The 26,109-nt window shown below is 40.4% G+C and overlaps 1 protein-coding gene across 2 annotated transcripts in view; it reads left to right on the top strand.

The window, feature by feature from the left end:
• The window catches only part of LOC118220859 (MAGUK p55 subfamily member 3-like), a 37,317-nt gene that overhangs the window by 3,314 nt on the left and 7,894 nt on the right, over positions 1 to 26,109 (top strand). Inside the window, exons 2-15 of one of the 2 annotated variants that reach the window (XM_035405224.1) lie at positions 10,025 to 10,108; positions 12,950 to 13,068; positions 13,297 to 13,374; positions 16,276 to 16,356; positions 17,132 to 17,269; positions 18,106 to 18,187; positions 19,422 to 19,507; positions 19,759 to 19,833; positions 19,927 to 20,123; positions 21,148 to 21,212; positions 22,120 to 22,140; positions 23,494 to 23,535; positions 24,932 to 24,997; positions 25,800 to 25,961. In XM_035405224.1, coding sequence (XP_035261115.1) covers positions 10,072 to 10,108; positions 12,950 to 13,068; positions 13,297 to 13,374; positions 16,276 to 16,356; positions 17,132 to 17,269; positions 18,106 to 18,187; positions 19,422 to 19,507; positions 19,759 to 19,833; positions 19,927 to 20,123; positions 21,148 to 21,212; positions 22,120 to 22,140; positions 23,494 to 23,535; positions 24,932 to 24,997; positions 25,800 to 25,961 — 1,249 coding nt within the window. In that variant the 5' untranslated portion in view covers positions 10,025 to 10,071. The remainder of the gene's footprint in view (positions 1 to 10,024; positions 10,109 to 12,949; positions 13,069 to 13,296; positions 13,375 to 16,275; positions 16,357 to 17,131; positions 17,270 to 18,105; positions 18,188 to 19,421; positions 19,508 to 19,758; positions 19,834 to 19,926; positions 20,124 to 21,147; positions 21,213 to 22,119; positions 22,141 to 23,493; positions 23,536 to 24,931; positions 24,998 to 25,799; positions 25,962 to 26,109) is intronic. The other variant, XM_035405225.1, reaches the window with a different exon arrangement.

Here is a 26,109-nt window from a genome sequence, read left to right on the forward strand (position 1 = left end):
TAAATAATCACTCTAAACACGAAAAGAAACCAATTTAGAAAAATAAACAGCTTGTTAATATTCTGGGATTGCAATTGTGGTTGGAACGAAAACCACCATACACAGGTTTGAAAACTACTGGAATATAGGACTGATATTACGAGTGACAATCATAAAGAGAAAATTCGATGGAGCAAATAAAATTCAAGGTTCTCCATTCAAAATGACAAACCACAAACTCTTGACCTTGATTCTTGGTGCAACCAATTATTTCCTGCTGCTCACCGGATGTCACTGCAACTCAGAAAACCCAGCAGGAATAAGAGAGAGAGAGAGGGAGTGCAGTTGCGATAGTGTGTGTTGCTGAATGCTGAACAGCTGCTCACCCAGCTTGTAACTGCACCATTCTTCGAGTGAGACGAGCATAAATCTTCAGGAGCTTTATCAGTGACCCACAAAAGACGAAAATGCAGATAAATCCATGGTCAGAGACAGGGATGGCGCTTTCTGTTGAAGGCGTGTGGAAATAGAGTATGTGCGGTACCGAGCCTGCAATTTTTCAGCTGCTGAGAAATACTTTATATATTAGCCATTACAGAAAGCTTTAATGGGTTTAATGCAAAGTCCATCACTGCAGTTCAACCTCTGGTCTGTCCACAGTATATTGTCAGTTTCTATATAATGGCTGAGCTGTAAGAGCTGGAGGCTGTCCTAGAATGCACCCCCCTTTGGTAGGTGAAAGAAATCTTGCAGCAACATTCAAATATCAATATGGGTTAACAGGGGAATCATACATGGAGGAGGCTAGAGTTTCATTTTAGCAAATGGAGGTGGAGGAGAAGGCTCATTTCATTCTGTCTTATCTACTGCAGTAAGGAATCGTCCTATGAAACAATCCTTTCCAGAACACTCTCTGCCACCCTTGCTGTTGTTGATACTGATTATGACAGCTGCACAGGATGCCCTGTGACCTTTGACCCATCTATCCTGAAACATTCAATGAGTTCCGTATAAGACACGGTACTAAAGGTACATTGTGCAACAATGCCAGCATGTTATCTCCTCTAGTGAGCTTAAAGATGGCCCAGCCTTTTTATTAAATGGCCTTATCCCTGTTGGCCTTTTAGTTGGGCATATGGGCACATGGGAATAACTCTGTCCACTCGTCAGCCCCATGTCTCTCAACACACATGCTTTTTATATACTCACATCTCTCACAGAATGTCAGCTTGTATTAAAAATAGATTGTAATGAAATAAATGCACTTCAGAGCCAGCTTCTCTTTTCTAATTGATTACCAATTTAGGGAATCTTCAGAAAATCTACAGATACAAATCTGGCATATAAATAAATTGTTTAATTGTTAATCATAAAAACATAATGATATGAGCATGAATCTGATTTATTTGACTTTCAGAATACATACAAAATATCCTGGTAAGGAATGAACATTATTATTATTATTATTATTATTATTATTATTATTATTATTGACAAAATTGAATCTAAACTCACAATTACACTGAGTGTAATACCTTTTCTTTAAGTCCCACATGTCAGCAAAGTGAGGATTAAGTGAAATATATTTAATGTTTCAGGTCAATTTATAATACAACTCACCTTATTAAGGTTATAAGGAGATTGACACTCTCCTAGTAAGCATTATGGTGACATTAAATATCAATATTTAAAGATATTTTTGGGAGGGACAGCTTTGGCTATTATGGGAATGTTGGTGAGCTGCTATTTGGAGACAGTAGATCAGGCAACAACTAAACCAAGTTACAAAGTCAGTAGTGGCACTCTGACTCATGCTCGATTCTGGTATGACCTGACCTGAAACATAGTGCCTGTAGGTATATTAACCAATTTAAGATACAGAATCACCAGGCCACCCCTGTTGACACACATACACATGCATGCATCCCACACTCACACAGACACACACATTCACACCTCAAATCGCACACCGCCCCCCAGTTCCAGTTTCTTACATCTTGTCTTTGAAGTTTCCAAGGTCCCATAATGAAAAATGGTGAATTTGAGGTTCTTGACACACAGTAGAACCAAATGCTTTCTGAGTCAGTCGGAACTCAGGTATTAATACATGCATTAAGAATGTTATTTGGACAGCGCAGATTGGAGCATGCTCACATACAGTATTGCAGACAGGTAGTTACTCAGCTGGTGGCCAACAAGTTGCAGCCTGCCCTGCACGTACAGCTTGTGTTGAAAGACACGTACCTGTGTAGGTGCATGCTTCAGCACAAGCTGGCATCACTAAGGAGGCATCCGGTTAGAATCCACCAATAAACATTCACTACATTATTGATGCACACAAAGGAAACACACAGTGCATCAAGGAAAGGTTATTAATAATGTTAAAGGAATGGAGGATTTCTGAAGTTGTGGCTCTGCATTGCAAACAGAAACAAAGTAATAGTACACAGTACACTGTAAGCTCCATAATGTTTTGGACAAAGACATATTTTTTTCTTGCTTCAGTTCTGAACTCCATAATTTTAGATTTGTGATCAAGCAATTCACATGTGGCTAAAGTGCAAATTTTCAGTTTTTTTAAAGGGTATTTGTATGAATTTCGGTTTTCCCAACTACCTAGTCCCCCTCATTTCAGGGCACAATAATATTTAGGACAAATGGCTTCACAAATGGCTGCCTTTGGAGTCTGCTATTGGTGTTTGTCAACATGAGCACCCGTGAAAACAACAACAACAATAACAAAAAATACAGTCAAAGACATCAGCCAAACCTTAGGCTTAACAAAATAAACTGTTTGGAACATTAATGAGAAAGAGAGCACTGGTGAGCTCAGGGCTAGTTGCCTAAGGAAGGCCTCTATAGCTGAAAACAGAAGAATTGCCACCATACTGAAAAAAACCTCCAAACATCTGTCCGACAGATCAGAAACACTCTTCAGAAGGCAGGCATGGATGTGTCAGTGACTACTGTCTACAGAAGACTTAAACAGAACTACAGAGGCTACACTGCAAGTTGCAAACCACTAGTTAGCTGCAAAAACAGGATGGCCAGGGTACATTTTGCTAAGAAGTACCTAAAAAAGCCTTCAGAATTCTGGAAAAAGGTAATGTAAACAGATGAGACCAAGATTCAATTGTGTCAGAGTGATTGAAAGAGTAATGCGAGGAGGCCAAAAGGAACTGCCCAAGATTCAAAGTACCCACCCCTCTCATCTGTGAAACATGGTCATGGGGGTGTTATGGTTTGGGCATGTATGGCTGTCTCAGATACTGGCTCACTTGTCTTCAGTAATGATGTTACTGCTGACAGCAGCAGCAGAATGAATTATGAAGTGTACAGAAGAATCTTATCTTGTACGAGTTTTTCAAAGCTAAATAGCAGAAACTTTTTAACTGGCCAAGTCATTCCCCCAATCCGAATCCAATTGAACATTTTCTGAAGAGAAAACTTTAATTTTAGAAGGCAATTAGCCTGCAAAACCAGTAGGAGCTGAAGATGACTGCAGTACAGATCTGGCAGAGCATCGTCAGAGAAGATACTCAGCGCCTGCTGATGTCTATGGCTTAAAGACTTAAAGCAGTCATTGCATGCGAAGGATATGTGACAAAGTACTAAACATGACTACTTTCATATTATTAATATACAGTATCCCAAACATTATGGTTCCCTGAAATGGAGTGCTGTAATTTCTAGTGAAAATTACAAAATGTAAAAAAAAAAAGAATCTTCACTTTAACCACATGTGAATTGTTTGCTTACAAATATAAAAGTGTGGCGTGCAGAGCCAAATATTGGCTGATAACCTAAATGTTGGCCTGCTACAGATAGAGTACAGATACAGTAGTTTTATTGAGCAAGGAGAGTACATTTACCACACCAATCACTATTACACCTACTTCAAGCATATGTTTGGAAGTAAGTTACAAAGACAAAATAGGATAATTTATCCATAATGCATCACTAGGAATACCATGTTCCATATACAGTAAATGCAAACTTTCAACTGACATTAACACATCCTTTCATCCATCCATCCATCCATTGTCTATAATCACTTATTTTTGGTCAGGGTCACAGGAGGTGCTGGAGCCTATCCCAGCATGCCCTGAGTGACAGGCAGGAATACACTTTGGACAAGGTTGCCAGGCCATCGCAGGGCACATCATGTTCACACAGACTACCACAATTAAGTGCATGAAGCATTTGAACCATAAACTAGTAACTTCACTGATGCACAACAATACAAATCTGCCGCAAGCATATGGTGATAAGCTCATCCAAGAAAGAAAGACAGGGTTGAACTTGGACAAGTTCACTAACGCTAGTTTGCTGCCATGCTAAAAAAGCTTCAGCATCCAGTTATATTGAAGAACAGGTTACACAATGATAGGTCTTTCAAATGGTCTGATTCAGCAGATTCAGGTGAGGAGCGCATTTACTGAGGCGGAATCGTTTTTTGCTGCTATATTACCTAAGCTGCCAAGAAACCTGCAGCACAAGGGAATTTTATGTGTTATGGTGGAACAGAAGTATAAAAAGACATTTGCAAACAGCAATGGATTAGTGTGCCAACAGAACATAAGGTGATAGTTATATGCTTGGCATTTTATGCTTAAGTATTCCTGGCTGCAAACATTTTTATGGCGGTGAACACTTTATCACTAAGTTGATACTTTGGACAATGAGGTCTTATATTGCTGGGTTATCTATTGAATTTATGACAGAAATTTTGCTGGATCAGTACAAATTATACTCTGCACTTGACTCAGGGGCAATAGGTATTAGATTTTATACCCATGATTTCATCCTCATTGGTCCAGAGTCAAGTGATCCAGCAAGAATTGTAGTCCATTATTTATTGATTGCTACACAATCACCTGCTACACATAATACATAAATGTATAATCCTCAGGACCTTCTGAATCAAAACACATGGTTCAGGCTGTCTTGTAGAATGAATCCGTAGACAAAACATACCAGCTTTTGTATGGATTTAGAATATTTTGTTTGTCTGCAAGGAACAATGCTGTTCCATCTTTCTGGATCCACTGATATTTCACAAATCTATTCTAGTTGTAAGGATAAAGCTGGGCTATATTTTCCGCTCTCCAAGCCAGAGCAGCAGGAGCAGATGAAAGGCATTTTCACACAGCTTGATGCTTCATGAGCTCACTGCTGTCACAAGAGTAGCTAGTGATTCCATTGCAATCATACTGCATCACGCCAAGAAAAACACACTTCAAGATGGCTGACATACCCAGCAGATTTCTGCCTCACAAGGTTGCTACCCAGAAGTTGCATCAGATCAAAAAATTATGCTTAGCAGCCGTTTATTCATCCCTGTGCTCACATTCATTTAAAAACCTGGAATGTTGACTAAAGCATTTTGGGATATAAAGGGTTGATGGGTCCTTCAGTTGGGAATTGACTATGCTTGTGCTTTTTTGTTTTTGGAACTGAGCTGCTCATATTTGGTATGGGGGGAATTTTGGTTTGCTGGTCTGAAAGTATAATTTTCTCATTTCTAATTTTCTGTTAATCTAAACCTTGTATAAACTGAAAATTGCCCTGTTGTGGTGCTGCAATTCAGTATATGTGCAGTCTGCTTATTCAGGAATGTGCTAGTTTCTATTAGACAATATTACCGAAAATCCTTAGAAGATATATTTCTTTTATTTTCTGAATGGATGTGCCAAATTCAGGTGCATGATTATTCAGCTAATGGATACAACAACAAATGTGTCACACATAGTAAAGTAGGTAGCTTAAAAAAGAGACATTTAAAATCTGTTTTTTAGACTAGGGAAATGTGTCACTGACAAAGCTATCTATGAAAAAGCTGATTGGGATATCTAACTTGCTAATGAGCTAACTGGTATATCTAGCTAGCGCACTGGACACAACACAAACACTAAAAATGATTGAAAAATAGTTTGAGTTATGCAATATTGATTCCATTCTATAAATAAATCTACAATTAAACAAATTTGTGCCAAACAATAATTTAAAGCCAAGCCTTTGTTACTGGCTGGCAAATGAAATTTTTCCTGATATTCTGTTTAGAGGAATATAAGAGGTCAAAACACAAATTGAAAGCCTTGAGAATGGAAAATTAAGGCATGGATGGAATAACTGACAACTTAATAATACAGCAACAAATAAGATTCAATGGTATTTGAGTTGATTGATTTGTTTACCATTAAATGGCATAACAACTGCTATTAGCCAATAGCCGTGGAATTAAATCCAAGTTCATTCAATTTGCTGCCTGGCCATGTGTCACAACATTTTTCACTTAAATGTACTGCAGTTGCATATTATCTTTTTAAGGAAAGCCCTGCCAGCCAACACACATGAAAGGTTTCTACAGGCATCTCTATTTGCCTGATGATATCCAGCCAATCATAATCACATATTTATCTTTTGCTAGCTAGCTATATGCAGTTAATGCACATGCACAGTGACTGACCTCAGCTAGCTTAAGAGGTTGGAAATAAGATTGGCTGCTAGCTAACTAATTCTCTTACTGCCTGGCTAGTTTTTTAAATTATTTTGATGGGTTACCTCCTGGTAGTAATGTACTGTATATTGTTACTAAAGCAGTAAGAGATAATGTATATAATTAGCCGGCATGTTGGACAATAAGGATCTGTTGGAATGAACTGCTGCATTTACACGTAATCTATGATAACATATTTGGCTTGCCAAAAGTGTGTGATAGCAGTGATTATCCGTCCAGTGGGGATGCAATGGTATGATACAGTATGACACCATCCCAAAAAATATGGCTTAATGGTTTCACAGTGTTATGTAATTATTTCTCTTTATTTTATTTTAATGTTTCAGGAATGTAGCAATGCATATTACTAACTAGCCAACCTCTTTTGATGGAGAGATCAAATAGTGAGCAGTTGGTAGCTTGCTAGCTAACTGAAGTAATTGTTATGTTACTGGAAAGCTATCTTGTGTATTGTAAATGAAGCTATCTATTAATTTTAATTTGTTATTTAAGAACTCAAAAATAATTGTTAGTCAAAAATTGAATGGGATTAAGAAACGTGAGTTGGCATATGAACGACTAAAACATCACCCTTTGTAAATCAATTTGTGTATGATTAGTTCCATTAGCTGGAACTCTTATTGTACAGAATAGAAGCAGTAATGTAACTCGCAGAGCAAACCTGACCCTGTGACAAAATAACTGATAGGTTAGGTTTAGTAGATAGTTTAATTTTAGCTCGTTTTGGTATGAAAATAATTATAAACCTCGTATGTCATATCTGAGTGTTGTCCATTTCATATATGGTATTTAATCCTCTTACAGTGATGCATGTTCAGCCATCACCATCAGCAGTGGTTTCGCACCCCCACTGCCTCTTTAGTTGTATTGTACATTTATCATCCTGCCCCTTACATACAGTCAGCAGCAGTGCAGCATACAGGCTCTGTCCAAAAGCTTTGAAGTCATGTTCCTGCCTAATCTGATCTGTACAGCCCGCAAAGGTGAAATATGGCAGAAACCACACCAAGTCAATCAGTAGTATTACTTCAGATCAGGAAAGAAAGGGGCATGCAGGTGGTGCTATTTCAGAGCTGACGAGACCGAATCTCTGCTTGTAATTGCTTGACTTTTCCAGATTGTGTATGATTATGCTTGACTGGGTGGCTTCAGTCAAGCAGAGCTGAATAAACAAAATGGTGATGATCATCAGTGGGTGGGGCTTTTGATTTACGCATTACTGCACGTGGACGTGAATTTCGTGAAACAATAAATGTGATTGCTGTACATTTGATAAATGTGTTGCCAAATGGAATTGCCAGGCATTGAATGAAAGGCATTTTAAATGAATTACGTTACAAAGACCTTTAGGTAGTCTTAGTAATGCCATTTGATGGTCATGGTGTTATTAAATTAATACAATTTTATTCAAGCACATCCAACTGTTTAATATTTTAACTGAACTGAACATCTGGATACAGAACATTGCAGGTATAGTATCAGAGAAGGCAATTGTATGCAGCCTTAATACTATGGCCATATGCACTTTAACTCCATCACCAACCTATTGGAGACAACGTTCCTACTTCTATGACATGCCCACAAAACACCTGAGAATTATTACAAAATGCAGCGAACTGTTCAAAGTGAACTGTCTGCTCAATTGATAGAACTTTGGAAATATATCAGAAAGTTCAAGGTTTATTTTTCAACTGGAAAAACTCTTAAAATATGGGTGGTTTTACCTAGTTGATATTTTGCTAGCATGTTGTTAGACTTGCTAATCAATGAGGTCTGACCGCTTACATTTTCTTAAACAGATTGATTGATTGACAGGAAATCATACAAGAGTAAATTCTGATGGTATTTACTGAAACAAAACACCTACTTCTATAAAAACAAGAAAAGCCAAGTTGTAATCAGGCAACCTTGAAATCCTTTGAAACCAGTAAAAGACAGTCACAGAAACACTTAAATCATGTCTTCAGTTGTATTGATTGATTCAAAAATAGGATGGGATGAAAACTAGCACACACAAAAAAGAATTTGGTGGCCAGGCTTGTGCAGTAGTTCCGAGAGACAGGCTAGAATTTCTCCCCATGTTATATGACAGAGGCCATAGCTATGACCAAGAGCTACATCCTTTTTATGAAGGCATGACTCACATGCTATGAGTTCCTTCGTGTTCCTTTCCCACCGTCCCATCTGATTGATGTTTCCACAAGGGTTTCTGCAACGGAGGCAGCAGGAAGCGGGATTAGGGCAGATGCAGGGAAACCCGTGCTTTTGGGGCTGGGTCTTAAGTGAACATCAGAGAGCCACAGGCATCAGAGTCCACTCAGTGGGGTGCATTCAGAGACTTGTACCAGCACTCCAAGCCGTACTGCAGCACACTCCCACATTTGTCTCTTGGGGATGCCAATTAAGTAGTGGTTGAGTGGAAGTGTAACTGTAGCCTTGTTCTTCTCACCATTTCTTCACAATGTTCTCTGTCAGAAGTACACTTAAAGTATCATGTACAGATGTATTGGTTTTTTATATTTGCTAAATGAAAGCCATAATAATATAATAAGCCAATGACTGTGCTTAGAGTTGTAGAAGGGCTATTCCTTTTTTTTCAACAATGCTCAGGCTCATTCGCAGTTCCTTCAAATAAGCTGACATTGCGCTTTACAACAGCATTTGAAAAGTGCCCATTTGCATGAAGCTTGTCTGCATGAGTGGAGTCTGTATGACTGTACACAATGTGCTGTAGCTGTTCATCTTTTTCAGGTACGGTTACATTATTATGGGTATGAATACAATTTTTATAATTATGCTTTTGCGGTTGTGCAGTGATTGATTGAATGCGAGACTGCAATGCCGGGGACATATTTATTCCTGGGAAATTAAATACCAAGTGGACGTTTTGAGATGCAGTCATTTTTCATTTGCCTTTGCAACTTCGCACTATGCTTTTAACAGGAGACCTTGGACCATTAAGAATCAGAATGAGAGAAACCTGCAATGCTGTGTGCTTTGACAATGATAAGAAATTAATTTTCTGCTAACAACATTTGAAATTATAAATAGATAATTACTGCATATGCCTTGTGTTACCAATATCCAGAGCAAGCTAGATGTTGGAGGCCCACATAAATAAGAACTGCTTTTTATTGTAAGATTTCAGTCATGTTCCTGTCCTGATATACTGTACATACACAACCACACAAAGCGACACAAGCTGAGAACAAAAACAGTACTTTTCAGAAAACCAGTATTCCCTCAGCCACACACACCTTCTAATGATAGCAGTTTATCACTTCTACTCCCGGCAGGTTATAGCAGGCTGATAACAGTGCATATTCACACAATAGGCAGGCATCAGCAATATAATGTAATCTGTGAGTGTGTGTGTGTCCTGTATTATTCTGCCACATTGACATGTTTGACTGCTGAATTTGGATTTTTGCTGCTGACTGTGAATGCCAGAGAGAGAAAGAGGGCGGGGTTATAGGGACTAGGGACAGCCTTACGTTCTTTCTGTTTCTGCGTCTGCCTCTTCAGCCTCTTCAGTACTGCCCCTCCCCCAGGCTTCTCTGCCCAGCGGATCAATGAAAGAAGCCATGCCGGTCCTTTCTGCAGATGCAGGTAGGAGCTCATGCATGACTTACCTGTAAGGTATGAATGATATCTCAACCAGTGTAGGTATGTTGGGTATACAATACATACTTGTAAATGTGAATTACATAGTGACCAGGGGCCTCATTTATAAATTATGTGTATGCACCGAAAATATGAGTACACCACTTTTCCTGCGGACTTGGGATTTATAAAACAAACTTTACATCAAAACATCTCAATGAGCAAAGCCTGGAATCTAGATGTCTAGAATGGTAGAAATCTAGGTTGAGAGATGTTTTCACATAAACGGACTAGGTTAACCCCAGTGTAGTTCAGATGTTACCTGGAAATGGCCTAGCTATGTCCTAGGTGACTAGACAATTTAAACACCAAATGTAGCCGGGTTTTCACCAGAAAACCTAGATGACATTTCTCTGACTTTTCACCAGAAAAATTTTCACTGGAATGTCCACATATATGAAAACTATGACCCATGCATACATTTTAGAGACTGTGGGAATTGGTGACTTTAATGGCAAAGTAGTGAAATGCAGATAAACATCCTACAGACCCATTTCAGTCAATTCCATTCACTTCATATCAAAGTGCACAGCCTTCTAATAATAATATCCCTTGTCAGAGTAACATCCAGGCTGAAGTCCTTTCTGTCTTTTTGGTGTTAGTCTATATTTAAGCATCAAGACTGCCTGGAACATGATAAAATCGCCAGTTACACCTCCCATAGGTTGGTTTCAGTTCCAGGGGGGCAGTATAGGCTCAAGCGTTCTTTTATCCCAGGATCCATTTGAATGCTGAATGCGAAATCCAACAATGTGATTTGAATTTGATGGTGAGGGGTGTAATTGGAGAGGTATTTAGGTGGATTTAGTATCTGCACATTTTGTCTGGATTTATTTTGTCTTTCAAGTTTATAACTATGGGAAACAGCCACTTTAAAATGCAAGATAAATTTCCATTTAATCTGACAATATTATCATATCGTATTGTGTTTTGAATAACGTCTCATCGCGTGCTGATAAATGTTGTGAGTCAATTAGTAAAAGCAACCCTTATTATTCATTCCTGGCTGTGGTAACTACCATTACCCCCCACCCCCTCCCAAATGACGCTGGTACTGGAGGCACGTTGCACAGCAATGCGCTTTCACTTTAAATATCCGACCACTTCTTTTTCATTTCTGACTTGGTCTGGATGCCGTGACATGCTGCCACTCAACTAAATTTATTTTATTGGTTATGCCAGAACAATATCCACCAAACAATATAGCCCGTCTGGCCTCTAGCTCCATAACAAGCGTCTTGATTTCACAGTCTGTACAGATTGTCTTTCTGGGTCAGGCTTCTCCATTTTCCCTGCCAATTCATTGTAATGACTTGCTGATTTATGAATCAGTATTCACAATGGGCGTTCCATTTACCGTTTATGGTTAATTGTGAGAGTTAATGGGGCAATATACTAGGCTCATGCACAAAGAGCAGATTTGTGCACAGGTGATCATATGGACAGTTTCAAAAATAAGGGTATTTATTATAAGGGTATAAGGTACTTCTGTTCCTTTATTTTGCTTAACTTTTTCGTGTAGAACCTACAGGAGTCTACTTGGGCAGGACACCATTGTATTTTTCTTGCAGTGGGTTTGGGTGGGTGTAGGTCAGCTAGGTTGCTCTGGTTACTGTTGCTAACTCCTCCCAACAATGCTGGCTACATCTACTGTACAATTTTCAAGCTAGATGAGAGCAATGATTAGGGTTAAATTGCATACATTGTTACATGTTGTCTTGAAATGATTTACTATACAGTAAACACACATATCTCTACAACAGCCTAGCACCTACTCACTTGTATATCTACACAAAGCCAGAAAATGGTACATAGCTCTTTGCTCTCACATACACAGGCGTGAACAGCTTTTTTTTCCATGTTATCTGCTTGCATCACAGAGCGAACCTTTATCGTATTTGTCATTGGCACTTTTTGATTGATGAGATGATATGGCCACAGGGAATTGGTGACATTTATACATTTCACAATCTTCTAACATTAGTGATTAATAATGGAGCTATCTAGTCAAATGTAACCTAAAGATAACTTTTTGCGGCACATAAATTTGGCATAGCGATGAAGACACAAACATTTGTTCATTTCTGCAACTGCCAAATCTATGCGTGCGTGAAGAGGGGAAGGGTTGGGATGCTGCCAAGGTATGCACAGGAAGTTAAAATTAGCTAGTGATGAGAAATTAGTCAGTTTCAGCACTGGTATACCTGGTGGCCACAATACCTCAGCCAGTGTGGCAGCTGAAACAGATTATATTCACCGAATAAACCATTACTGCCATTTGGACTGGGTTCCGGTATTTATTTCAGCCCTAGCTAATCAGACCTGAAATTTCAGATCATGGGGGATTTGGGGAACCAGGCAGTTCGCCAAGGGGCCCCCCAACCATTGCCTTGGCTACATGCCTAGTTCTTGTTGATTTCACCACATCCTGGTGGCATTCAGCTTGTGGGGTTATTTTCATCATTTTATTACATTGCAGCCATTTTTGAGTTTCTATTTTCAGTGGAATTTATTTTTACTGCATTGCAGTAAATATGATGTAAAGGTACTGTGATGTTAGGTGCCAAAAGACACCTTGGATACCGTCTTAAAATATGGTACTGTAAATGGATACATTCGTAAAAATCTGGTTTGGACATGCTTTGAAAAGGACAGGAGAAAACAGAAAAGCTGTCAATGTTGTGAGTGCAACATCTCAAGCTAATATCTTGTTTGGCCATACTGTATAGAATATCCTTCTGGCCTAATGGCTATATTTAAGACAATGCGGTGTTTGGTCGATTATAGGACTGCATGAAACACTGGCCCTGCTGACCTCCCAGCTACGCCCAGATGCCAACCATAAAGAGGACCTGGTCTTCCTCAAGGAAGTCTTCAGCGAGAAGAGCCTGGGATACCTGATGAAGGTGCAATGTGTTTTATTTCCGGAACAAACAGGTTTTACCCTTGTATGTTCTCAATGCACCCTGTCTTCCGGCTTGTTGTGTCAGCTGTCTGCCATTACATGCAGCTTTCACTTTTTGATAATCGCAAGATGGATGCCTGTGTGATAATAGGCAAAGACTTCTCTGTTGGAACCATGTGGAGAAGAAGAGACGTGGCTTAAGCTCACTCTTTTTTCCGATGTGCTGTAGATCCATGAACGACTGCGACAGTATGAGCGCCAGAGCCCGACTCCTGTACTGCACAGCGCCTCCTCTCTGGCGGAGGATGTAAGTAACCAACCATGAATATGTGTAATATAAATATTACATTGGTGGGTATCCCACCACTTAATATTTTATTCTGTGATGAAAATTTTTTACAAGAGATACAAATGTACACATTGAACAGTGATGATAGTCCTAGTCATCGGCTTAAAATCAAAGTTTGTCATTTATTGTTAACACTTGCACTGTTACGATTCACAAACTCAAATGATTTATAGTGGTAAAACTGTCTACAAATGATAAAGGGATTGATTTTAATCTGGATGAAATTGTTTTTTTGTTTGTTTTTTTTTTTTTTGAAGTGGGAGAATGTATTTGGGAAGCATGTTTTGCCTGTATATTCCCTTCTGGCCCTGAGTAGCAACAAGGTCTAATCCACAGCCTGTGGAATTCTGGGTAATGGGGCAGTTTTTCAACACAAGTGAAGTTACAGGAGGAGAATGGCGATCAGCACCATTGTAAATGTATGAATATATGAATATTTTAGTACTCGAGGAGGGCAAAGACTGTTCAATGTGTACCCTCCCCCGGGCTATGTCAGTGGGGTGGAGACAGAAAAAGCTGGAGCCACAGTGGGTGGGGAGTGAGAGGGGGAATGGGAGTGCCGGAATTTCAACAAATTTATACATGCTGTGGGCATCAAGCACACGCCATGTTTATCTTGTTTTCAGTAAGATGGTATGTGAACAAAATGTGATACGAATGTAAATATCAGAGGCATCTTTGATCTGAAAGGATTTTGGGCTCTGTATATTGTGTAAAGAGCGCGCTCCCGCTATATTTTACATGCAAAAACACAACTGGAAATTCAACAGGACCCAGGAGTAAGGATTGCTCTGCTTATTCCCAAACAGTTGCTTGGATTTAGGTATCATTTGTCCTTGGCTTTGACATAAAATTCACGCAGTTTGACAGATTAGTGCTGGTGAATTTGCTTTGATTTTTATGAAAAAAAGAAGAATTCTTCAGTATAAGTCCGACGAGTGTCCTGAACATAGGTGTCCTCATGTGAATGCTGTGCAGATGCATTATCTTTATGTTATATGGATATATTCATCTAGTGATTTTTTTATTTTTCAGTTTCTTCACAATTAGCAAACATCTGTTCAACCCAGGTCAAACATTTATTCAAAATACTTTCACCCTTTAGAAATTTTTATTCTCTCAAATAATGGATCTGCTGCATCCTCAGAATTCTCAATTTAACAAAGTAACTTCAAAAAGTGAATGCAGCAATATACCTTTGATGTTTAGGAATCAAATAACGAATGACATAAAGGAGCTAAATTAATCCAATCATTTCTATAAGTGGACCAAACAAATTACATTTCTGTCCACGGAAAGCTATAAAGTTGAATTTAATGTCCAGAAAATGTGAATTTTGCTTTCAAAGCTTTTAATTAAAGGGTCATATTAACGCAGTAAAAGCAACTTATTTGTTGCGGCTTGTGTCCTCATCAGTGTGTGGGCAACAGGAGGGAGACCATTCAAATAAGCAACCAACACCTGGAACTGGAATTTGATACACATCAAAAAGTTGAGTCCATCTCAGGTCACAAGGATATCGTAGCTATGAATATTGAATTCAGTCAATGAAAATATGAAATCCAATATATAAATTATCAGAAAAAAACTAAAAATACTGTCAAGATGCTCTAAGCCACAGAATCTTCACATACAGCCAATTAGTAGCCAATAAAATAAATATGTAATGGCCAGCAAAAGAGTTTATTTTTTGTTCAAGAATGGTAGCAGTTACCACAGTAAAATTTGCTCACAATTGACCAGAGCAGAAGAGTTTCTTCTGGAAGCTCAGAATTAAAGTACAATTTACAATTTACTATCCTTTACAATTTGTCCTTTGCTGTGGGTATATGTGGAAACTCACCCTCTGGAAAAACTTAATATAAAACATATAATGTCCCGGATGCACATAATAATGAGTTTACCCAGTGCTGCTTCATGACTTGCAAAGCATGACAAAGTGGCTTCTGGCTGTTTCTTTTCAGGTGGATTGAGTCTGTAAGGCAGACAATTTCTGGAGCTGGTGCAGTTTTCTGGGCAGGATAGAAACAACTCTATAATGCATGCGCAAGAAAAACTGCTGATTCTCAAAATGTTTTTTGAAATAAGCAGCCATATCCTGGTGTGTGAGTGTCTGCCTGAGTGTGTGTGCATATAATGCCTTGACTTTTATTATTTTTACTTTCTTTAAATCCTACTTTTAGTCATTATCTTGCTGCTCTTCTAGCAGTGCAGTATATCAGGGGATTGTGTGTTTAGACTGACAATGTCACAAAGTGTTATAAATCTCAGCTCAAGTCACTGTTATACAGAGACTTATCAAGCATTAGAGGTATTGGCATGTGAAAACTATTCTGAAAACGTAGTTGTACAAACTCTCAATTACACTGTATTTCACACTGAAAGTAGTTGAACTAAAGCACAGCTACCCTAAAGAGAAATGTAGCTTGTGAAACTACAGTTACACAAAAATGTAGTTAAAACTACTTCACAAATAAATTATCATTCATATGCAATGCCTTCCTTTGGAGAACCACGACAGCTCAGTGGGGAAAACCCACTGTGTGAAAAATGTGTGGCAATTGGCAGTTTACCATTGGTAAAGGAGTGGAGTGCTTCTCACCAATCAAGATTACAAGGAAAGGATGTAGGAGGTGGTATTTGGTCAATGGAGTTTGGAAAAAAAATGTTTAGGGTCAAAAGTAGCTGGTAGTTCCTGTAGTTACACCTCGAAATGACAAAAAATTAATTACTACAACCACTACACAAATTTGAATGTAGTTGAACTTCCTGCAAGTGGCTGCAAAATGTAATTAAACTGCTAGTTTAACTAGGCCCCAACGCTGGTTGCCAAAATAGCAGCTGTGCTGTGATTGGCAGGTGGCAGAGGAGCTGCAGAGTGGACCAATGAGCAGCGATGAGAAGGAGCTTCTCCAGTTGCTGACCGCACCTCACCTGAAGGTACCAGTTACCAGCCACATGTCAACACACTTCAGTATCAGTTATTTTGACACTAGCTTCACATGTACACTGACATGTATCTTCCCCAATATACTGTAAGCTTTGAGGCATAAACTATCACAGTGGTGCATATTGTAACTTTGCCCATCTCTATCTTTGGTGGTGTTTACTTACCATGTGAAATGCGCTTTGTTTGGCTTTGGCTAAAACCATCTGCCAATTGATTGAATTATAAATTGTAAGCTCATTTTAGCTAGTCCTACAAGCAAACATGCATGCTCTAACAGCAGTTCATTTTGGCCATTTAACACACAGGCTAGGTACCAGTACTAACCGCTAACCCTCATGCATCCCAATATCAGACATTATATAAAAAAAACACAGGAACAGACACAATGATTGTATGCTGAAGGCTGTCAGGGCACTTAAAGGAGAAAACCTGTCATTACACAGCTCCGGTAGAGCCATTCCATATCTTACAGCCCCTACCCTCCAAGCATTGATTCTCCTTCATTAAGTTTCCCTGAATTACTGTAATTAAGGAAAGCTCACTTTGAGTGATTGCTCAAAGCAAGATGGCAATGGCATAATGGCATTCAGAATGGCATTTAAATGTCCTAATCAGGCAGTTCCTAATGGCAGTGCCCTGGAGCATTTCACTCTCTCTGGCACCTTTATTGTGTTCCATTTCAAGAGAAGAAAATGGCAGACATTTTCTTCAGTGTTATTGCTGAGCGTCTCGTTTCTACTCACTCTCCTCCCTCACTGATTTCAGGCCGTGCTCACAGTGCATGACACAGTCGCCCAGAAGAACTTTGACCCCGTCCTGCCGCCACTGCCCGATGACTTGGATGACGAGCTGGAGGAGGAGTCAGTGAAGATTGTTCGCCTGGTGAAGAACAAGGAGCCCCTGGTGAGTCATGGACTGGGTCTACAAGGGTACAATGGAGTCAGCTTCTTACCACTATACCTGGCCCATGGATTCACTGCAATTTCATTCTAATTCATGCAAAATCTGAAGAATCCAGGAGGTAAAAGCAAACTGTGTTCTACAGTTCCTAGATGATCAATTTTCCTTATTGCTTTGTGGAACATTTAACTAGATAATGATGATTTCATACAGTCAAATCAACCCCAACAACAAGTATGTAATGAAATAAAAGCAACTGGGCACGCAGGACAAATGTGAAAAATCTGACAGCCATTCCTTTTGCCTAAAATCTCAGGGGTCTGAAACCTTTCTATTTCCTCCAGATTTCACGGGTTTATTTCTGTCCTGTTATGAGCCCATTGAAAGCCCCAGAACCTTTGGTTGTCTTATGTCAGTGGTTTCAAAACAGATGGGGCAGGGTTGGGTTACGGGGTTTACGTGGTTTATGTCATGAGAAAATGTTACATGTGGAAAAAAATGTACCATATATCATAACCATACTAATGACATTCTTACTGTAGCAGTTGAATGAAACTCTGCAATAGATAATGTACTAGTCATACAACCCATAGTAAATGTATTAGTTTTGGCATAAAAAGGCAAAAAATTCCATATTTGAAATTCCATTCCATAATTCCATATTTGAAAACATACTTTCTTTTCATACTTATATGAGGTTGGGTGGGAGCAGGGAGGCTGAGAAAATGCTGTACTCTCATAAAAGTATGTGAACGGCTGTCTTACATAATAAGCATTCCATCGTTAGCACAATGTACCGGTTCAGAAGGTTCAGTATCTTCCTTCTGTGCCACCGCCAGGGGGCAACCATACGGCGAGATGAAGCCACGGGCGCCGTGATCGTGGCCCGGATCATGAGGGGAGGCGCCGCGGACCGTAGTGGTGAGTGGCTCCGGCCGAGCCGGCGTTCTCCACCCTGGGTCAGACCCTGAATCACGCACAAGGGCTGTGGAGCTTGTGACTGGCATCGCCGCCGGGCAGGTGGGTGATGACGTCATGAAGAGAGTCACGTCGCTCAGCTTAGCAAGGCCAGGGAAGATGGCGTGCATTGTGCTCAGCTGGGGAACATCATTAACCCTCTTGCTGAAAATCTGACATTACAGGGAACATCAGATAAAAACAAAAATTTCAGAGATGCCACAGAAGTGCACAGGTGTTTATATGAGTGTGCAGACTCACAAGTTAAACCGGCAATACACTCAGGACAGGAACTTGAAACAGAATGCACTTATCCAAGGTGACATACAGAACATGCCATTTTAAAAAGTGCTGGGTGAAAAGAGAAATGAGAACAACAGTATGAGAAATGAAAACTAGAAAATTTGATTTTGGAACTGCATTGTGGCATTCCTTCACAGGGATCAGTTAAGCAGGGCGCAGGGCTGGCCACTGCTGTCGCCATGGAAATAATATCTGCTGTAAACCGAGGGAATTCTATTAACGTCTGTTTCTGCTTTTTGTCGGTACTCCAGCATATGCCCTGCATGCAGATGAGCAGCCAGCTTTCACAGTTTTGATTCATTCATACACCCTTGAGCACTACTAATATAATGTTTATTGTATTTTGTGCACCTGCTTTGAGTGTTTGTGTGCACCTGCATGTATCAATCCTAAAATATGCCTTTTCTGCTGCACCAGTTGTTTTCTACAGCTTGGTTCCAACACGTGGCTTCAGAGATTAACGGAGATCACAGGTCATATTTTATTGATCGCTCATTCACTTCGATTGAGAGCCGGCACTGAGATATTTGCTTTAATCACCGCAGGTTAAACAGTGGGTCTCCAGCTCTGCCGCCATACGAGCCACCGTTTGCTCGGATGGGTGCCGTGATGCATGACCGCTCCGGGCTTTGTTCTGAATAAGACTGTGTCAGGCAAATCCGAGGCATCCTGCTCCACGGCCAGATTTAATTACAAGACTCTGTAGCCCCCGCCGTCTTGGCTAGAGTGGTTCTGTGAAGCAGACAGTGCATTGTTGGGAAGTTAGGATGAGCTAAAGTCTCAGACAGAGGCAGCTGACTTGGCATAGGGTGTGGGTCTTTACATGTGTACCTCAATCACCTTGGGGAAAAGCAAAGTTAAAGTGATGCTACGTGTGACCTATGTCCCCCTCCAGGTCTTGTACATGTGGGAGATGAGCTTCGGGAAGTAAATGGAATCCTCATCATCCACAAAAGACCCGATGAAATCAGCCAGCTTCTGGTAGGAAGGTTAATTCTCACATATTATTGCAATCTTATCATACAGTTAATAAATTACAAAGAATGAATGTATTGTAATCATGTAATGAACAAGTGAATGTGAATTTAATTCTGCTATAAATTGAATTGCAAAAGAAACCTACTATTAAGAAAACATGATATTTAAAAAGAATTATAATTTGATATTTTGAAAGAATGATATTTCATTTTTTACTTGTGTAAAATATCCAGTTTCTCATCTTACTTTTGCAGTCACAATCACAAGGATCAATTACCCTCAAAATTATCCCTGCTCTGAAGGAGGAGGACAGACTGAGGGAGAGCAAGGTGGGCAGTGTAATGTTCTACTCTGATTGGTCAAGTGTGCTGAAACATGTGACTACACCAGGTGACATTTTCTCCGCATTTTCTCTTCTTCAGGTGTACATGAGAGCCCTGTTTGACTACATCCCCTCTGAAGACAAAGCCACGCCCTGCCAGGAGGCGGGGCTTCCCTTCAAGCGCGGGGACATCCTGCAGGTGGTCAGTCAGGACGACGCCACCTGGTGGCAGGCCAAACGGGTTGGGGACAGTAACCTGCGTGCTGGACTCATCCCGTCCAAACACTTCCAGGAGAAGTAAGGAGAACTTCAACCCAGGATTCTCTCTGATTTGCCTGTTAGATTTTATTGGACACCTTCTTGTTCAGTAAAGGGGGGGAGCCATCATACTGGCACTTTGGTGTTACTCTCAGTCTCTTTTTGTTATCTTGTAAAGACTATAACATTGCAATGTTATATGGTCAAGCTTTTTGTTACCTTGTAAAGACTATAACATTTCAATGTTATATGGTCAAGCTTTTTGTTACCTTGTAAATACTATAACATTACAATGTTATACAGTATAGTCAGGGAAAGGGCCATGCAGTAGTATCTCGTTGCAGAACTATATTTTTCCCTAAATATTAAGTAAGGGGATGTTCCATTTTACTGATCCTCTTCTGATTTGACATGTGCTCCAATTTAGACAGGTTAATCCCATGAGGCCTGAGGACATTTTTAGACTATCCCTGCCTTTTACCATGGACCCTGTAAAAATGGCTTATTTCTCCAGATAGACTACAGGCACTATGTTGCATAGTTAGAAAGTAAGCAAGTTTATTATGGAGTTTTGATTTCTGATTTTCTGTACTTGTTGCAGTAAGTTTTATTTATTAGGTGTCCCTGACCATATGCAGACTAAGACTGGAATGACTTTCTTGGAATGATGCCCACACTATCCTGTAGTGAACAAGTAGTGCTTTCCGAAGCACTATAGATTGTGACAAATGAGATATCCAACTATACATTCTGAGCAGTGATGGAGATACTCAACTCTAGAATGCGACAATCAACAGATATTCAACTGTAGACTGTGATGAAAGATGGATTGGGACATCCAACTTAAAGTCTTTTCTACTGGGAGGCCCATTGGTCCTTAAGAGGTCTGAAATGGCCAATGAAATAAAGAGATATGGTAAAGCAAAAACGACTGCAATACATTTAAACTAAATGCAGTTATCTGCCAATTAACCTGCTTTGTATTTATTATCTTGCTTATGACAATGATAAATCACTTGTTGTCCAAGTTTGTATAGATTTTTTCTCTTTGCCATTTTGTCAGACGGTTGGCCTACAGGATGAAAATGGGCACACTTCATAACCCCAACTCCCCTAAAGAACCAGTTTGTAAGTTTTTCCATTACCAAATCAGTTGTCATGATCTCCTGAATACTTTGACCATGGAAATGGTCTGTTTGCCATCTTGAATAATTTGAGATGTGTATTTATTATTCATGCATTTGTCATATTTATTCCTGTGCATTTTCCATAGTAGAAGCATTAGCGTTCCTGTCCATTTACTCCACAACCATGAGCATGTGCGAGAGAGAGAGAGAGAGAGAGAGAGAGAGAGAGAGCATAATTATGAATTAATCTTTAATGCCTAGTCCATCTGGCCAGTCTGATGTTTTAGAAGGATAGGCCATAACGACAGTGTAGCAAAGCAAACATTTTCAAACCCTATTGCATCCTATCCTTGCTTCCCTGTGAATGCAGAGACTCTGGGTATTAGTGAAATGGCTAGGTGAGCATTTAGTAATGCAGTGGCACATCGTATAATTTAATCTGATGGCAATCCGATTAGCCTGAGCCGGTAGTAGATAACATGGGTTTAACAATATGTCAGCTACCTCGCTAGAGAGTTGCCATCCTAGAAAATTCTCTCAGATTAATACTCTGTCGTCTGACTGAATTTTTATTTTTTTCCTGGAGAAGAGCAGCTAGGAAACTGGTAGAGGCTGACGTCATTCTGCCAGGGATTAGCTGCCTATACAAAGATGAGATGGCATTTTAGCATGTATCGTAATCTGTCAGCTGCAGACAACCTACAGTTTAGACTGCCTTGTTTTAAATTCACACTCATTAAAGTGGCAAGCTGGAAATGTTAAATTTCAGTACTGTAATGTGTTTGGAAAAAGGTACAATTGGAAGGTCTTATATCTTTAAACTCGCCTAACCTAATCCTTTACTGTGGGGGGATAATGCTTTATGTTATAGACGTGTCTGCCTTTTTCTCTCCCCACTGCTAACCCAGATGACCAGGGTTGTGACAAAGGTAGGCATATTGTTTAAAAAAAAAACACATGTTACCAATATCAGCTTAGCTCAGTTTTTGCAAGCACTTCAATAACTTTCCAGTGATACTGTGCATCCATGCCCAACATTGTATTGATGATACTCTCAGGAATAGAGTATTGGAATTTCAATAAAGACTACTCAAGGGTGTTTGGTTATGCTGTGGTAAGTTTACAGAAAATACAATATTTGCATAACCGCTATGAGAATGATATATAACTTTGCCCTTAAGGTAAAATGGGACTGCATTGGTTGTGATAATGCCACTGTTTGAAGAGGCGGTTGGCTTTCACCAGTGCAGTGCGATGGGAGAGTTAAGGTTAAAGGTTAACGGTTAAAGGTTAATCTCCGAGGGGCTGGGTATTTGAGTTTACCCTCAGAGACTGTTTCTCCCTGGGATAGACAGGCCCTCTGCTGCCTTTGGGCCATAATCCTCCCATCTGTCTGGCTACGTGAGCAGAACATAGATTCGCAAACCTGAAATATCTTCTTTGCCCAGGTGGGGACTTGCTGCTGAAGAGAGGAGTGAATTTGAGTCTCTCCTCTTCTTCTCTCATCTGCCCTTCTCTCTTTTAACATCTCTCCTTTTTAATCTGTGCTCTTCCCTCTTCTTATATTTCTTCGTTCATCTATCCTCTTCTACAACTTTATGAACTTTACAAGAATCTAATGGGAAGCAACTGCTGTTGTGTACATATAATGCTGCCATTTCTCATAATAACAAGCACAATAGAAAGTAAAACAAAAAATTGATATTTTCCCCTTTTCAGGGATACAACTACTTTAGGATACCAATGAATCCAGATATAAGATTTATAATTTATATATTACACACAGGCAGTCAATATTCAGCATCACAGATATCCTAATGGAGTAATTTCAGAATGTACTAAGCAAGTATGTGTTGGGCTAGGACCACTTGTGTTACAGGTAGAACACTCCTTTCTCGTGCTGTGAAATGAAGTATGATGTCGTGCTGTGCAATGTTGCCCATTCTCATCCAGGGAGGCTAAGACCAGGCCTTCTGATGCGGTCTCACTATTGGCTGCACATTGAGAAGTGCCCAGTTTAACCCTTTGTGTCCCAAGGTTGTACAGGGCCTCTTTCGTCACAGCTGGAACGGGGGCTGTGACCTCCGTAAATGCCCTTCTCCCCGTGCTCCTGTTTGCCCGTGGCTGCTTGCCCCCTCTCCTGCCCACTGCCAGCCTGCTTGCCTACCCCGCTTCGGTGACTGCATCCCCCCCTCCCTACCCTGCCCCCAACTCTCCGACAGCACCCTCCAGGACTCTTGCCCTCTGCTTACCCCCTGTTCTCCCTGCTTGCCTTCCCACAGAGGACTGTGACTGTGAGGGCTATTTCAATGGACAGTATATAGGTGAGAGCATGCATTCGTTCTTAGCTTCCTTGCTAATAGCAGCTGGGCTGTGTATGGGTGCATATCAGTGGCTGTGGTTTCAAATGGCAGTGTGGGCGTGTCTCTAAGCGAGGGGTAAACGAGGGGAGTGGCCTGCTAACCAACATGGCTGCTTCCAGTTTATCTATGCCAATTCTGAAAAATGCTAAAAGGGACATTTCCCCTGTATTTTAACTACTGAAAAAGACAAATACATGTATGTATTTCACTACCACATGTATCAATGACATCTGTCATAATTTATTATTTTTTTCATGGGAGAGGCAGACAATAATAATATAGCACTCTGTGAAATAAGCTCTTGGTTTTCACATTTCTGGCATTCCTTTTTTGTTGCTCTCAGAATGCTCAAAATATCCGCTTGCTTTGTATTTACATTTATTGCTGAAATGGCATACAGTAAGATGGTCAGCAACAAAACAGGAGCGGCGGTCGGTGTCACTTGAATAATAAAAAACAGATGATCACAAGCAGGTTTATCTAAATGTCTGCCTCAACCTCTCTTTCTGTGCTGAAACTCCTCATCATGTGTTTGGTATGACACATAGACATAGATAACTCCAAGAGACTGCTCTACTAACTGTAGAATGGTCTAAACACAGCTGGAATTTATTTGACACCTTGTACTGATAAAAAAAACTCTCAAATGTACAATATCCACCAACCCTACATGAAATACTTTATACTGAAAATAAAGTTTATTGTATTATTCCAGTGTTAACCTCAATGTTTTGATTAAAGTTTCACTTCACTCTATAGATTATAGCTAGTGGTATATCATTGCATTCCACATGTCATTCTGTAAACAGAATCTAACCTTAGGGCTGCTTATGAAATCAGAACTGTAATTATTGAGTATAATTGTACTTATGGATCATATATATTTGATTTGAACCTTTCAAAGATTATAGAATTTAGAAACTAGGTCAAATTCATTTAAAAATGAACCCCTGGAAAACTGAGTGGTTGGACATTCTGGGCATCTAACAACTTGGGGCTTATTGCAATGGCTGTCGAGTTGTTTGGACATTCCAAACATAAAATGTCTCAGTATGTCCAATCAACATGCCTGCTGCTTCTGTAGGTTAGGTCAGGACACAGGGAGCAGTGTCAAAGTCCCAAAGTCCCTCCCCTCCGCCCCCTCTATCCTCAGCCCCTCCCCAAACCTCCAGCGGTGTTTAGATCATCCAGGGCCACTTTGCCAGTGCCTGTGGAAGCTTACGCCTCTGACGCTGTGGCCAGGGGCCCCCAGGGGCCCGGCTTTGGATGCATCGCGGCCCCGACCGAGCATGTGTGGTCACTGTTCCTCCTTTAGAGGCATAAGGCTGGTTGTGTAATGGTCTAATACTAGTTATAGTTTCTCCAAAGTGTAAGCCAGTTGCGCCTTCCTGTGGCCAAGCATTTTCCTGGGAGTTTTACACAGGTACTGTCCCAGTTTTACTCAGGTACCAATACAGCCGTTTCATTACTTATGTGTCTGTATGTCTATGGATATTTATGTGTGTACTGTCCCTTCTGCAAACACAGGCTTTGCTCTGGCTCCAAAATACAGTGGGATTGCAATAAATATTGCATTGACTTTTTCCATTGCTTTAACTTGAATCCATTTTGACTTCAGGCTTTTTACACCTAGTGTACATAACAAATACATAGCAAGTGGAAGCATGAAACATTTATTTTGAAACCAGAGCAGAGCCTTGGCTGAAAGACTGAATTCCAGGTATAGAGTACATAGTGTGATTGTGATAATCAGGTTTAAATATATCCTGTTTTCTCCCATAGTTGAGATAGGCTTCATGAATTACAGAAAAGTAGTTGTGCATACTTATTCTTTTATATACACTTATCCTTTTAGATTTTGTTTAGACATACACAGAAATATCTCCCAGGTATCAGGTTCTGATATCTAACTTTACTGGCAGAAACCTGTGGTTCTACCTAGTTTTCCTTTACATTCATTGGCATTTGAGAACAGTCCCAGTAAGGTATGCTAACGGTAGCCAGAAGTTGTTGACAGAGCTTGGCCCTAGCTTAGGAATGAATATTGTAACATACAGTGATGTTTCTTTTTGTTACATGGCAATGCAAATCAGAAGCCACAGAAGTGGAAATGGAAGCTAAAGCTGTCAGACAGAAGAGCCTGGCTTGTGTTTCTGCGCTGTAGAATGAACGGTAACTCACCGACCTGCCGATTCCTAAATCTCCGCCGTGTGTCTGTACCCCAGCTGGACTTCGCAGAAGCTTTCGCCTGAGTCGCAAGGACCGGCAGGGGTCCCCCGGAGAGCCCCGTACGCCCGAGCCGAAGGAGCCGGAGTTCCTGACCTACGAGGAGGTGACGCGGTATCAGCCACGCTCCAGCGAAAGGCCCCGTCTGGTGGTGATGATCGGTGAGAGATCTGGACCCGGCCTCTGTGCCGATCCTCAGCGTCGGCTGGAACCCTTAGGCTAAGGAGATCTGGACCCGGCCTCTGTGCTCACCCTCAGTGTGGGCTGGAACCCTTAGGCTAAGGAGATCTGGACCCGGCCTCTGTGCTC

The sequence above is a fragment of the Anguilla anguilla genome, chromosome 2 (genome assembly GCF_013347855.1).
Source record: "Anguilla anguilla isolate fAngAng1 chromosome 2, fAngAng1.pri, whole genome shotgun sequence".
NCBI lineage: Eukaryota > Metazoa > Chordata > Actinopteri > Anguilliformes > Anguillidae > Anguilla > Anguilla anguilla.